This window comes from Lathamus discolor, chromosome 3 (assembly GCF_037157495.1).
Source record: "Lathamus discolor isolate bLatDis1 chromosome 3, bLatDis1.hap1, whole genome shotgun sequence".
Classification (NCBI taxonomy): domain Eukaryota; kingdom Metazoa; phylum Chordata; class Aves; order Psittaciformes; family Psittacidae; genus Lathamus; species Lathamus discolor.
Genome location: NC_088886.1, coordinates 76,791,029 through 76,804,636, shown reverse-complemented (window position 1 = coordinate 76,804,636; position 13,608 = coordinate 76,791,029). Strand labels below are relative to the sequence as shown.

At 60.2% G+C, this 13,608-nt stretch overlaps 1 protein-coding gene across 1 annotated transcript; it reads left to right on the top strand.

Annotated features, from left to right (window-relative positions):
• Window positions 1-302: 302 nt before the first annotated feature.
• Window positions 303-7,310, top strand: LOC136010013 (uncharacterized). The gene is made up of 16 exons (XM_065670600.1): window positions 303-546; window positions 797-901; window positions 1,380-1,448; window positions 1,630-3,190; window positions 3,320-3,435; window positions 3,563-3,654; window positions 3,806-3,920; window positions 4,074-4,262; window positions 4,532-4,654; window positions 4,831-4,905; window positions 5,235-5,399; window positions 5,556-5,677; window positions 5,980-6,045; window positions 6,340-6,429; window positions 6,702-6,855; window positions 7,029-7,310. The coding sequence occupies exons 1-16, from the start codon at window positions 316-318 to the stop codon at window positions 7,290-7,292; spliced, it is 3,537 nt and encodes a 1,178-aa protein (XP_065526672.1). The 5' UTR covers window positions 303-315; the 3' UTR covers window positions 7,293-7,310.
• Window positions 7,311-13,608: the final 6,298 nt, after the last annotated feature.

The following is a 13,608-nucleotide window of genomic DNA, read 5'->3' as shown; positions in this document are numbered from 1 at the left end:
GTCAGCTGCGGCAGGTACGGGGCCGGGGGGCGCGGGGGGCGCGGGGAGCGGGGCCAGGGGGGCCGGCGGTGGGGCTGGAGGGGGCAGAGGCGGCGGGGAAGGGGCCGCCACATCCCTGCGGGGGCAGGAGCACGAGCAGGAGGCAGGCTGCCGGCTGCCCGCTGTCTCTCCTCCCGCCAGCAGGTCAGACTCGTGTTGTCGGCCACAGCGGCAGCCATGGCTCTGCTCCGCTTGAGCCAGTTGCTGGACGCCGCCATCGCGGCGCCCGATGCCGAGAGCGTGAACTTCCGAGAGCTGCGCAACCTGCTGCAGGCCATGCTGGGGCACCTGGGCCTGCAGGACCGCTCCCCCCGGGGCTTGGAGCAGCCTGCGGAGCGGGACAGGGCAAGGACCCCGGCCGCGGGGCAGCAGCCGCAGCAGGCGGGTGAGCAGCTGCCTGCGAAGGACGCGCTGCAGGACACCGCCGGCGGCTCCGAAGCTGATGTGGCTGCCGACGTGGGGCAGCCGGTGCAGAGGGTGGAAGGCGACGAGAGCAGCAGCTCTGAGGTAGAGGCTCTCCCCAGTCCCCCGGGTGCTCCCCCGCTGAGGCGCCTCCTCCTCCAGGGGCGGCTCTTTGCCCTTGGCATCAGCTTCAGCGCTCCTGCGCGGAGCTCAGCGCGGGCGGGCAGGCAGGGCTGGATGCAGCCCTGCCGCCACGGCTTTGTGTGATGGCTTCCCTTGGGGCAGGGTGGGGACCGAGTTCCTGGTCTGCAGGGAGCCTCCCGCGGGGCTCATGCCTGCCACCCTCCTCTCCTAGGACACGGCTGTCTACCAGGCTCTCCTGGAGGAGATCAGCCAGATGAAGGAGGCGCAGTCCCGCATGCAAGGCGAAATCCGCGTGATCCAGGAGGCGCTTGGCTTGGTGAGCTGCTGCTGCTGTCCCCAGGAGGGAGCTGGCCTCCTGCTCCCCTCCCTGCATCACCCCGCATCTCCCTGCGGACCCTGTCCTCCGGCCTCGGATGTCACCCAGTGTGAAGGGCACTGGGAGGGAAGGGTGGGAAGGGTGCCCCAAGAGGGGAGCATGAGAGCTCAGCCCCACCCTGCCTGGAGCCCCGGGGAGGGCAGAAATGGGCAGCGCTGCCTGCGGCTCAAGCTGCTGGCAGAGGTAACTGTGTGCGTCCACCCAAGTGGCGCTGAGGCGCTTCTTAGCTAAACACCCGTGAAAGTACCGTGGGTGCTGGGAAGGAGGGTCAAGATCTACTGGTACAATACAGCAGCAGCGCCCCCGGCACGAGCCTGCCCAGCGTCCGTCTGTCTAGTGCCCGAGTTAATTTGCAGATGCTTCTGTTCAGTCCTGCTCCCGTGTCCTGACTGCCGTCCCTCTCCTCGCCCCACTTTAGGGGAACCGCCAGGATGCTGCCGGCCAGCTGCCAGGCCTCTGCAACCCAAGGACTCTGGCCAGTGATGTGGTACGGTTACGAGCACGCCAGGTCCTGCTGCAGGACAGGAGATGGCTGCATCCCTGGGGGACCAGTGCAGGCGGTCCCTCTGCACTAGGGCACGGTCCCCAGCAGTGCTGGGTGGGAGGGGGAGTGCTCCTGTGGGCCCCCCCATGCCCCTGGCTACATGGCTGATCTCTTCCTTCCCCAGCAAATGCTGAAGGAAAGGCTGGGCCTGTACCCGGACCCGGAGGAGGTCAGCAACATGGTGCACTGGGACGTGCTGGAGGACTGCCTGGTGGGCAGCAAAGGAGAACGAGGTAGAGATGGAGGAAGACCCAGAGGAGAACAGGAAGAAGACCCGTCTGCCACCACCAAGTCTCCCACTTCAGATGTGGACACCCCACATGGGGCAAGCTCAGTGCCGGGACCTAGAGAGAGCTCAGCGTGGCTGAAGGATCCGGGGGCAGCTCTAACGGCCCCCGAGCAGCAGGCAGGCGTTCCCTCAGATCGGAGGAGGGATGCTAGCACCAGAGCAATGATGCAGACAGCGTCTGGGGACGTGCAGACCACCAGCCTGGGGACCCAGCCAACAGAGCCAGAGTCCACGGGCACCCAGACCACCAGGCTGGGGACGCAGCCGGAGTCCACCACCACTCAGACCGCCAGCCTGGGGACCCAGCCAACAGAGCCAGAGTCCACGGGCACCCTGACCACCAGGCTGGGGACGCAGCTGGAGTCCACCACCACTCAGACCACCAGCCTGGGGACCCAGCCAACAGAGCCAGAGTCCACGGGCACCCAGACCACCAGTCTGGGGACACAGCCGGAGTCCACCACCACTCAGACTGCCAGCCTGGGGACCCAGCCAAGAGAGCCTGAGTCCACAGGCACCCAGACCACCAGGCTGGGGACGCAGCCGGAGTCCACCACCACTCAGACCGCCAGCCTGGGGACCCAGCCAACAGAGCCAGAGTCCACGGACACCCTGACCACCAGGCTGGGGACGCAGCCAGAGTCCACCACCACTCAGACCGCCAGCCTGGGGACCCAGCCAACAGAGCCAGAGTCCATGGACACCCGGACTACCAGTCTGGGGACGCAGCCGGAGTCCACCACCACTCAGACCACCAGCCTGGGTACCCAGCCAACAGAGCCAGAGTCCACGGGCACCCAGACCACCAGGCTGGGGACGCAGCCGGCGTCCACCACCACTCAGACCGCCAGCCTGGGGACACAGCCAGAGTCCACGGGCACCCAGACCACCAGGCTGGGGACGCAGCCGGCGTCCACCACCACTCAGACCGCCAGCCTGGGGACCCAGCCATCTGAGCCAGAGTCCACGGGCACCCAGACCACCAGGCTGGGGACACAGCCAGAGTCCACGGGCACCCAGACCACCAGGCTGGGGACACAGCCAGAGTCTACCGTCACTCAGACCACCACCTCAGGGGAGCAGCTCAGCACACAGCTTGCTGGGGCTGGCACCCTGGCAGCAGGGACTCTCTTGCCAACAGCCCAGGAACTCGAGATCCCACTCGACGCTGATCCCAGGGCCACGTCCCACGTGCAAGAGCTGGCCTTGCCCTCGGGCTCCAGCAGTGCCTACCACAATGCCTACAGGTGCTACGCGGAGACGGTGGAGGCTGTCAAGCAGATTGGGCAGCTCAGACACCTCTATGCTGCCCTGAAGGAGCAGGTGGCCCAGCTAGAAGCCAGCAGGCTGGAGCGGACTGAACTGGAGAAGCTGCGCCTGCTCCTCCAGGAGGCAGGTGGGAGCTCTGGGAGGTTTGTGGGGGCCATTTGTAATGCTGGGTGTGGAGCTGGTTGTGCTCAGAGCCTGGCGCGTAGGGTGAGAGCCCTTCACTGACAGTGTGTCCCCTTGTACCATGCTCTTCTAGGCCAGGAGAGCGTTGCCAACACGCTGGGTGACCTCCAGGCCCAGGTGTCATCCGTGCAGGGCCTGGCCAGGGAGCTGCAGAGGTTGTCCAGGGAGCTGCAGGGAGAGAAGGGGAAGGTAAGGAGTCCCCGAGGGAGATGCAGGGATGCTGGGAGAGGTGGGCACGGAGGAGGTAGCTGAAGAGCCCCTGTGCTGGGGTGACACAGGGGCCATGCCCTGACTCTGCCCCCACTGCCGTTCCCAGATCAGGAAGCTGGAGAGCGCCCTTGGCAAACTGGAGGCGGCCAGAGCCAGCTGGCAAATGGATCTGAGCGACCAACTCAGCCTGCTCTCAGGGTAAAAGGACAGGAGAGGGTTTTGTTCCCTGTGGGGCTGCAGGGGAGCCCAGGAGGGCTGGGAGCATCCCATGCTGGGGAGTGAGGGACGCCCCCTGAGCAAGTAAGCTTGTGAAGACTAAGCCTGCCTGTGCCCCTGTGTCGCCGGCCAGGTCCACACCGCAGGAGGAAAAGCGGGACATGAAGGATCTGTCAGAGCAGCAGCAAATAAGCAAGGCTGCACTGGATCAGGTGGTGAGCCAGACGGCCGAGGGGGAGCAGGAGCAGGTGAGGCGTGGGGGGAGCTCCCACCCCCCGCTGGCTCTTTGAGGTAGTCCTGGCCATCCCGTGGGTGGCTGGGGCCACGGAGCCTCCACAGCACCTGGGATTGTTGGCTGCATCTGTCCCGTCTCAGAGGTGATTCCTCTTCCCCTTCTGCAGCTGGAAGAGGTGAGAGCGATGGAGAGCACGGGGCAGGAGGAGGCAGTATGCCCCATGTGCAGCAGCGACACGAGCACGCGTTTGGGGAAGCTTCTGCGACGCTATGAGAAGCTGCAGGGGCTGGTGGAGTCCCTCATGTCGAGGAAGAAGACGGGCAAGGTGGTGAGGCAGCTGCCAGGGAAGAGCCAGGTAGGGAGATGGCAGCATGGGGGACGTGGGAGGGGGCTGCCAGAACCATGCCCGGCTCTCTGTGCTTCGGTGCTATGTGGGGGAGTTCCGTGCTCCCCCCCATCCTGTCTTGTAAGGTCTGCAGCATAGAGGGAGATTCAAGGCGTGCTGCAAATGTCCTGCTGGCACTGAGAGCCTGTGGCCACTGGCCCAGGAAGCCAGGTCTGTCCCTGTGGGGCAGCCTCCCCACCTTGCGTGGCACTACCTGGTTATTTTCCTCCCTGGAGCAGGACGAAGAGGCGCTGAAGCGCATCCAGGCTGCCATCCTGCAGATGCAAGGGGAGTATGAGCAGCTCAACTCTGTCATGGGGAGCCTCCTGGATGACAGTCGCCAGCAGCAGAAAGATATCGAGGTAGATGGCTGAAACCCCCGTGGGCTTAGAGCATCCTCCAGGCAGAGCCCAGGCTGGGGACCATAGGCGATTTGCTCTGTGGAGATTTAAGAGTACCTTTCCCGGAGGATTCTGTGTGTGGGGAGAAGCAGGGGCGCTCCTGCCACAAGGTCATAGGATGCTTTCTGTGTTGGAAGGGTCTGTTGCAGTCCGTGGAGAGGCTGGAGAAGGAGAAGGCAGACAAGGAGGACCTGGAGCTGGGAATGGATGAGGTACGACCTCAAGGGGCCTAAGCAGCAGCCAAGGGGGTGCTGGGCAGGGTGACAAATGCCCCTTGTCCCCCTGGGAGCTTGGTGGCAGAGCTGGCCCTGGGGGAGGGAGGATTCCTAGCCCAGCTGCAGGTCCCTCTGTCTCCCCCCATGTCCCTGGGGCTGGTGGGACCGACCCCATGGGGGTGGTGGGGCGAGTGGGACCACACAGTCGTGGGAGGAGCACAGTGGTCCTGCAGGAGTGCTTTTGCCTCTGCCCCTGCAATGGGCTGACCCTGGCTGTTGCACCTCCATCCTTTCCCCACCGTTCTCCTGCCTTTCCCTGTTGCTAGAAAGCAGACAAAGGTGCCTTGGAAAGCAGAGTCAGCCGCGCCCAATTTGAGGCCAGCCTGGAGCTGCTGAAGGAGAGAAACCAGGAGGTGCTGAGCCGGGTGACGGGCCAGGAGCAGGGGCTGCACGAGGTCCAGCAGCAGCTGCGGGAGGAGATGGCCTCCAAGGTGAGGGGCGGCTCGTCGCCGCCGCGCAAAAATGGCGCCTTCGGGGCTCGGTGGCCCAAGGCAGCATCCTCCTGAGGATTCCTGCTCCTGGCTTTTCCCTGGGGACGCCGTGTCCCGTCCCGGAGCCGCTGGCTGAGGGAGTGTGTCTGTCTGCAGCTGGATCGCCTGGAGCTGGGGCCATTCCAGCAAGAGCTGGAGGAACACTGGAAGAGCAGCCTTGAGCAGCTCAAGGAAATGGCACCACCAATGGAAGCTGACGATGCAGCCGGGATTAGGAAGTGAGTGCAAGAGGGACAGCACTCGCCTTGTTCCCGCTTTGTCCTTGCCTGCATCCCCTGTTGCCACGGTGCCTGTGGCAGCGGTTCCCAGGGCACTGGAGGTTCTTGGGCTCCCCTCTGGGAATTCTCCTGTGCCTAAGATGAAGTGGAGCTTTTTCCCAGGAGGGAGCCCACAGCCAACCACTCTCCCTCATCCTATCCCCTTTCTTCTGGAACCAGCCAGCAGGCTGGGACCTTGTTGGTGTTGGTGGGGGGGATAAACCAGGTTTCCCAGCTCACGCAGCCCGTTTTCCCCTCCCCAGGCAGCTGCTGGTGGATTTCCAGTGCCTGTCTTGTGACAGGCAGCTCAGCATGCGGGTGCCTGGCTCGTGAGTACTGCCCAGCGCAGGCGCATTGGGAGTCTGCATGGGTGGGATGGGGGAGGATGGGTGCTGGTGGTGCTCCAGACCAGGCATGGGGTTCGGGGTGTCTGCCTGCGAGGGTCTGATCGTGCCCAGCCCCCTCCACAGGCCTGCCCGTCAGCGGGAGGATTAGGAGCCCTCCCGGAGGGCAGCAGGCAGGGGATGCCGTGAGGTACAAGCCTGGGGGGTTTGGGGGGCTGCCACGAGCCAGGGCGGGTCATTTGTCCCCTGTCACCCACTGACGGCTCTTGCCCTCCCCAGGCCTATCCCGCCCATCCCGCCCTTTCCACCGCTGGTCCCTCACGTCACTGGACGATCCCAGCCCGTTCTGAAGACGGAGCAAACCCACAGGTAGGGGACACGGGACCCATCCCCATCCCCGGGCTGCATGGTGGCCCTGCCCCAGCAAGGGAGAGTCCTTCCCTGCGTCGGAGCCAAGGACTCTGCTCCCTGGGCAGGGCAGGGGAGCAGAGATGTGCCACAGAGGCTCAGCTGGGCTTGCCCCAGGCCTGGGGGTTTTACAGCCTCGCCACTGTGCTGCCCCGTCTCTCTCTCTCTCTCAGTGGCGCTGAAGCCACACGTGCTGAGTTGTGTGCTGAGTGTTCCCATACCCTATCCTGCAGGGAGCCGATGGCTGCATGCAGGTACCCCACCGTGCCACGGCAGTGTGGGGGCCAGCATACCCTCACAGGCCCGCTGCAGCGCAGCCTGCGCCTCCCGCCTGTCCGGCCCAGCACCCCACAGGCACTCCAGCCATCCACCCTGCTCCCCAGCAAGGTAGGGATGAAGAAAGAAGGGATGTGGTGGGGGTGACTGAGGTTGGGAGGGTGATGCTGAGCATCTGGGGGGGATCCATGCCTCAGTTTCCCCGGGAGAGACGGGTACAGAGGGTTGCTCGGGGCTGCTGAATTCAGCCCCATGCCTTAGCCAACCCATTGTCTCCTCCCCAGCAGGACAAGGTAGAGCTGTTGGGGCAGGACAGCCGCAGGGCTGGCCCCTGCCCCTCGGCCCCAGGCACCACTGGCCCACTGGAACGAAGGTCAGCCTCATCCCACAGCCACCTCCTCCAGGGACACCAGCCCCACCCGCCCCTCCAGCCCCGCAGGATGGATGCAGCAACGCGGCAGCCGGGCAGGCCTGCGGGTCACCGGCTGAATCCCATTGCCCGGGCACCCCAGCAGGCGCGAGGAAGTAGCTCCCAGCAGCAGCAATAAAGGGTGATGCGAGGCAAAGCGCCTGTGTGGCCTGAGTGCGGGGACCCTGGCTTGGCATCTGCCCTTGGCCTGTGGCCACAGTGTCACTGAAGGAGCTGAAAACAGCCCCTGGCCCCCCCCCTGCTCCTCACCCCCGGGGTTGAGCAATCTCATATAACCATGCCGGTGGTTATGTGTTTATTCTTACGCTAACAAGGGTGCTCTTGGAGGTGCCGGAGATCCTGCCCTCAGCCTGATCCCTGCATCCTCTGGGTGACAGGGAAGAAGAAGAGACAGGCAGAGCAGCCCCTGCCGATGTTGCCCACAGTGCTTGCAGGAGAGCCAGTGCCCCCCAGGCTCCAGCCCTGACCTGCTTTGCAGGAGCTCACTCCCTGCCATGCTGCGTGTGGGTACCAGGCTCTGTGAGCAGCCACAGCGGGAGGATGGAGCAGGGCTGAGCTCCAGAGAGGAGCAGCAGGAGCACGGCTGCAGTGTGGACGTGAGGGCTCTGTCCAGGCAATGGGAGCAGGGACAAAGACCTTCACCATCAGCCCAAGCGCCTTCCCGCCCTTGGAACACAAGCTCCCTGCCGCACACGTCTGAGGTCCGCACAACCCCTGAGATGGAGAAACTGCGTGTTCCACAAGTCCAAGGCCATCCCCAGCCCGCTGTCATGCTGATGGACCGGAGTGTCCCTTCCAAACGGTGTCTGTGATTCTGTGCTCCTAAAGAGCAGGAAGTTCCCCATGCCTGGATAAGCAATTTCAGCTGCAGCTGGGTTTGCACATGCAGGGAGTGGTTTGGTATTGGTGGCTGGAGGGCATTGCTCCCAGTGCCAGCAGGGCTGGAGATGGGCTGTGGGCTTTGCTGGCAATAGCCCTGCAGGACCCCAGCGAGCTGTGTTGGAGCAGGTGGAAAGCAGGCCCAAGGGGGCACATCTGCAAATGTCTTTCCATGCCGGGAGGGCTGGGATTTAATGGGAAATCCTGGTGTCTGAGCTGAGCACGTGAACCCAACAGCTGGCCTATGGGATTAAAGGCAGGAATAAATCACAGCAGGCAAGGATACCAGCAAGTGCCCAGCCCCACGCAGCCTGCACATCAGGATCTTCCTCTGGCCCACCGTCACGGACCAGAGGAGAGGGATGCCTGGAGGCCTGCAAACCCTGGCCTGTATCTTCTACCTGCTGCACCTCGAGTTCTTTCTGGGAGAGATGTGGCAGAACCAGCCCTCTCCCTAAGGGCATTCAGCGCAGGCATGGGAGGGGAGTGAAGAGAGCCTCTCCTTCCCCAGCCCAGGAGGGCACAGGAGCCCAAGTGGAAGTGCACAGCAAGCCTTCGAGGGCCAAGGTTGCACCTTCTTTCACTGCCTGGGGGATTGAGTGGGGGAAATGGGTCTTTGGCAGCTCACCCTCTTTGGAAAGGCTCCAGCTGCCTTAGGAGACATTCCTCACATAGCTTTGCTGTGAAGAAAGTGCTGACCTGTTACAGGGGCGTTTGCTGAGCAAGTGAAGACGAGCCAAAGGCAGCTCTGAAGTGCTGGGAGAGAATGGGTTTCCCATCACGAGGGCTGGGCAGGAGGTCAGGCTCACAGATGTGCATCTGTATATATCCACATGTATATATATGCATCTATAGACTGCTCGGCCACACGCTGGTGCCCAGGACCTGCCTGTGGTGCTTCCTGAATCCCTGCCAGTGGTTAGCCCCAGGAAACAGGCAGGGAGCTGGAGCCTGTGAGTTGGGATCAGAAAAGGGTTAAAGAGGGGGTGTTTAGCTACAGTCGGACTTGGAGCAGCTCTTGGAGTACAGGGACATGCATGGGACAAAGATGCTGTTCCTTCTTCGTAACAGAAGCAGGATGCTGGCACTGGCAACTGCAGTGACAAAGAGTATTTAGACCAGGAGCAGGTGGTTCATAGAAGCACAGCATGGTTTGGGTTGGAAGGGACCTTAAGATCATCCAGCTCCAACCCCTGCCACGGGCAGGGACACCTTCCACTAGAGCAGGGTGCTCCAAGCCCCGGTGTCCAACCTGGCCTTGAACACTGCCAGGGATGGGGCAGCCACAGCTTCTGTGGGCACCCTGTGCCAGCGCCTCAGCACCCTCACAGGGAAGAGCTTCTGCCTCATCTCCAACATGACCTTCCCCTCCTGCAGTCTGAACCCATCACCCCTGTCCTATCGCTGCAGTCCCTGATGAAGCCTCTCCCCAGCATCCTTGCAGCCCCCTTCAGACACCGGAAGCTGCCCTGAGGTCCTCCCCCGCTCCATCACCATCATCTCCCCCCCACGCCGGCCCCCCCTCTCGCGGGGCGGGGGCAGGGGCGGGCCCGTTTCCACTCCGGGTCCGTGCTGGTTGGGAGGCCGCGGTCGCAGCGCTCTCGGCCCCGCCGTGTGCGCGGGGCGCAAGCGGAGGAAAGCGGTGCCGGGGCGGGAGGCACGACCGGTAACGCGGCTCTGGCACGGCAGGGTGCGGGCGGGCCCGGCTGAAGCGGGAGCTGGAGCGGCTGCTGCCCTTCCCCGAGGAGGTGGTGGCCGGGCTGGGTCAGCTCCGGCGGCTCAGCGCCGGCTGCCTCGGTGCTAAGAGCTCCTTCAGCGGTAAGGAGCATCGCCGGCGGGAGCTGCGTCCCCCTTCGTTCCTCCCTACAGCTCCTTTTCTTTCTCCTCTCCTCACGGGGTCTGCTCTCGCTTTGCCGTCTCAAGCCGCAAGGCTTCGGGATGCCTCGTGCCTAGGCAGGAGCAGAACTCGCCCTTGTTTGGAATTAGAGGGATCTGGATGGATGAAGTCGGTTTTGTCCCTGGGCTCTTTGGCAGGACCAGGGAGCAGTGATTTGTGCAGCCCAGGTGGGAAGTTGTGCTTTTCCAGGGGCTCCTCCTGCTCTAACAGGCTGGTGGAGCGCTCCGTGTGCTGGCAGTGCATGACAATTACCTGGCGTGTGGTTACATTGGGTTTGGGAACCTGTTAAAATAGACGGTGTTAAAGGCACGTCTGTGTTCCCCTGGGCTATCCTGGTTGCAATTAATAAACATCCCATCCCAATATGGTCCCACCTGCTCTGTGCAGCCTGGGTTGCACATTCCTACATCTTTGGGTTACTTTGGGTTTGCATTGTGAGAAATGGGAATTGCAGGTGGCTGTAATTCAGGTGTGAGAGTGATATGCGGATAGACTCCACAACTCGTTCAAGTTGTAAACTAGGTATGCTTTTATTCAGCGCTGAGACGCATGGGTGATCGTTTCTCCAAAGGCATGCGTGCCTCAGCATCATTTCCCTTTACATTTATCCTCTAAAGTTATACATATGCATGAGGTTGCGCAACAGGCCTATACATATTCATGTCCTATCCCCGCTTGGTATTCACAGAATCACAGAATCAAAAGGGTTGGAAGGGACCTCAAAGATCATCTAGTCCAACCCCCCCACAAGAGCAGGGTAACCTACAGTACATCACACAGGAACTTGTCCAGGCAGGCCTTGAATATCTCCAGTGTAGGAGACTCCACAACCCCCCTGGGCAACCTGTTCCAGTGCTCTGTCACTCTTACAGTAAAGAAGTTCTTCCTGATGTTAACGTGGAACTTCCTATGCTCCAGTTTACACCCATTGCCCCTTGTCCTATCACTGGATATCACTGAAAAAAGCCTAGCTCCATCATCCTGACACCCACCCTTTACATATTTGTAAACATTGATGAGGTCACCCCTCAGTCTCCTCTTCTCCAAGCTAAAGAGACCCAGCTCCCTCAGCCTCTCCTCATAAGGGAGATGTTCCACTCCCTTAATCATCTTTGTGGCTCTGCGCTGGACTCCTTCAAGCAATTCCCTGTCCTTCTTGAACAGAGGGGCCCAGAACTGGACGCAATATTCCAGATGCGGCCTCACCAAGGCTGAGTAGAGGGGGAGGAGAACCTCTCTTGACCTACTAACCACTCCCTTTCTAATGCACCCTAAGATGCCATTTGCCTTCTTGGCCACAAGAGCACATTCTGGCTCATGGTCATCCTCCTATCCACCAGGACCCCCAGGTCCCTTTCCCCTTCGCTACTTTCCAGCAGGTCACCCCCCAACCTGTACTGGTACATGGGGTTGTTCTTCCCCAGATGCAAGACTCTACACTTGCCCTTGTTAAATTTCATCAAGTTTCTCCCCGCCCATCTCTCCAGCCTGTCCAGGTCTCGCTGAATGGCAGCACAGTCCTCTGGTGTGTCAGCCACTCCTCCCAGTTTTGTGTCATCAGCAAACTTGCTGAGGGTGCACTCAGTTCCCTCATCCAGGTCATTGATGAAAATATTAAACAGCACCGGTCCCAGCACCGACCCCTGAGGGACTCCACTAGTCACAGACCTCCAGCTAGATTCTGCGCCATTGACCACAACTCTCTGCCTTCTTCCTTTCAACCAGTTCTCGATCCACCTCACTACTTGATCGTCAAGCCCACACTTCTTTAGCTTATCTATGAGGATGCTGTGGGAGACAGTATCAAATGCCTTACTGAAATCAAGAAAAACTACATCTACCGCTCTACCATCATCCCTCCACCTAGTCACTTCCTCATAGAAGGCTATAAGGTTGGTCATACATGACTTCCCCCTCATAAAACCATGTTGGCTGTTCTTAATGACCCCCTCATCCTTGATATGCCTAGTGATGGAGTCAAGAATAAGTTGTTCCATCACCTTTCCAGGGATGGAGGTAAGGCTGACCGGTCTATAATTACCCGGGTCCTCCTTCTTGCCCTTCTTATAGACTGGTGTGACCTTTGCCATCCGCCAATCCTCAGGCACCTCGCCCGTTTCCCACGACTTACCAAAGATGATGGAAAGTGGCCTAGCAATGACCTCCGCCAGCTCCCTCAGCACCCGTGGGTGCATTCCATCCGGACCCATCGATTTACAGATGTCCAGTTTGCATAGCTGATCCCTAACCCAATTCTCATCTACCAAAGCAAACTCCTCCTTTGTCCTGACTCCTTCTGGGGCTATAGAAATCCGGGGCCCTCGGGGAGAGTCTGCAGGAGTAAAGACAGAGGCAAAGAAGGCATTCAGCACCTCTGCCTTCTTTATATCCTCTGTCTCCAGGGTACCCACTTCGTTCAGCAGTGGGCCTATATTGCCTCTTGTGTTAGTTTTATTTGCTATGTGTTTGAAGAAGCCCTTTCTATTGTCTTTAACCCGACTAGCAAGATTGAGTTCCAAAGAGGCCTTAGCTGTCCTAATTGCCTCCCTACATCCTCTAACAACTGTCCGATATTCCTCCCAAGCGGCCAGCCCCTCCTTACATAATCCATAGATTCTCCTTTTCCACTTGAGTTTGCCCAGCAGCTCCTTGTTTAACCACACCGGTCTCCTAGATCCCTTACTTGATTTCCTACTCATTGGGACGCTCCGATCCTGAGCTTGGAAGAAGCGGTCCTTGAATGCTAACCAACTATCTTGAGCCCCTTTACCGCCTAGTACCCTTTCCCATGAGACTTCCCTTAGCAGTTGACTGAAGAGGCCAAAGTTGGCCCTTCGGAAATCCAGAACTGTGGCTTTGCTAGGTATTCTATTCCTCCCACACAGGATCCTAAACTCCACCATCTCATGGTCACTGCAGCCAAGGCTGCCATTGACCGTCACCACTTCGACCAAACCCTCCTTGTTGGCGAGTACTAAATCTAGCAGCGCTGCTCTCCTAGTTGGTACGTCCACCATTTGCATTAAGAAATTATCATCAATGCACTCGAGGAACCTCCTAGACTGTGAATGACTGGCTGTGTGAGTCTTCCAGCAAATATCGGGGTAGTTAAAGTCCCCCACGACGACTAAGGCATGTAGTCGCGAGGCTACTTCCAGTTGCCTGTAGAAAGCCTCATCAACTCCTTCGTCCTGATCAGGAGGTCTGTAATAGACCCCCACAACTGTATCACCCGTGCCAGTCTGCCCCTTAATTCGTACCCACAGACATTCCACTTGCTCCTCATCCGACCCCGGACAGAACTCAATACATTCTAGTTGCTCTCTCACGTAAAGAGCCACTCCACCACCTCGCTTCGCTGACCTATCTTTCCTAAAAAGGACATAGCCATCCATGACCACATTCCAGTCATGTGAACTGTCCCACCATGTCTCTGTAATTGCCACTAGATCATAACCTTTAGCCCGCACACAGACTTCTAACTCCTCCTGTTTATTCCCCATGCTGCGTGCATTGGTGTACAGGCATTTCAGGGAGCCAGCCCTAGTACCCTTTTTCCCCTGCGGGACAGGGTCTAAAGAGCTATCCTTTCCCACAAGTGAAACAAGAGATTGATCGTCCTCCTTAGCCCGCCATCCTTCAATCCCTAGCATGTTCC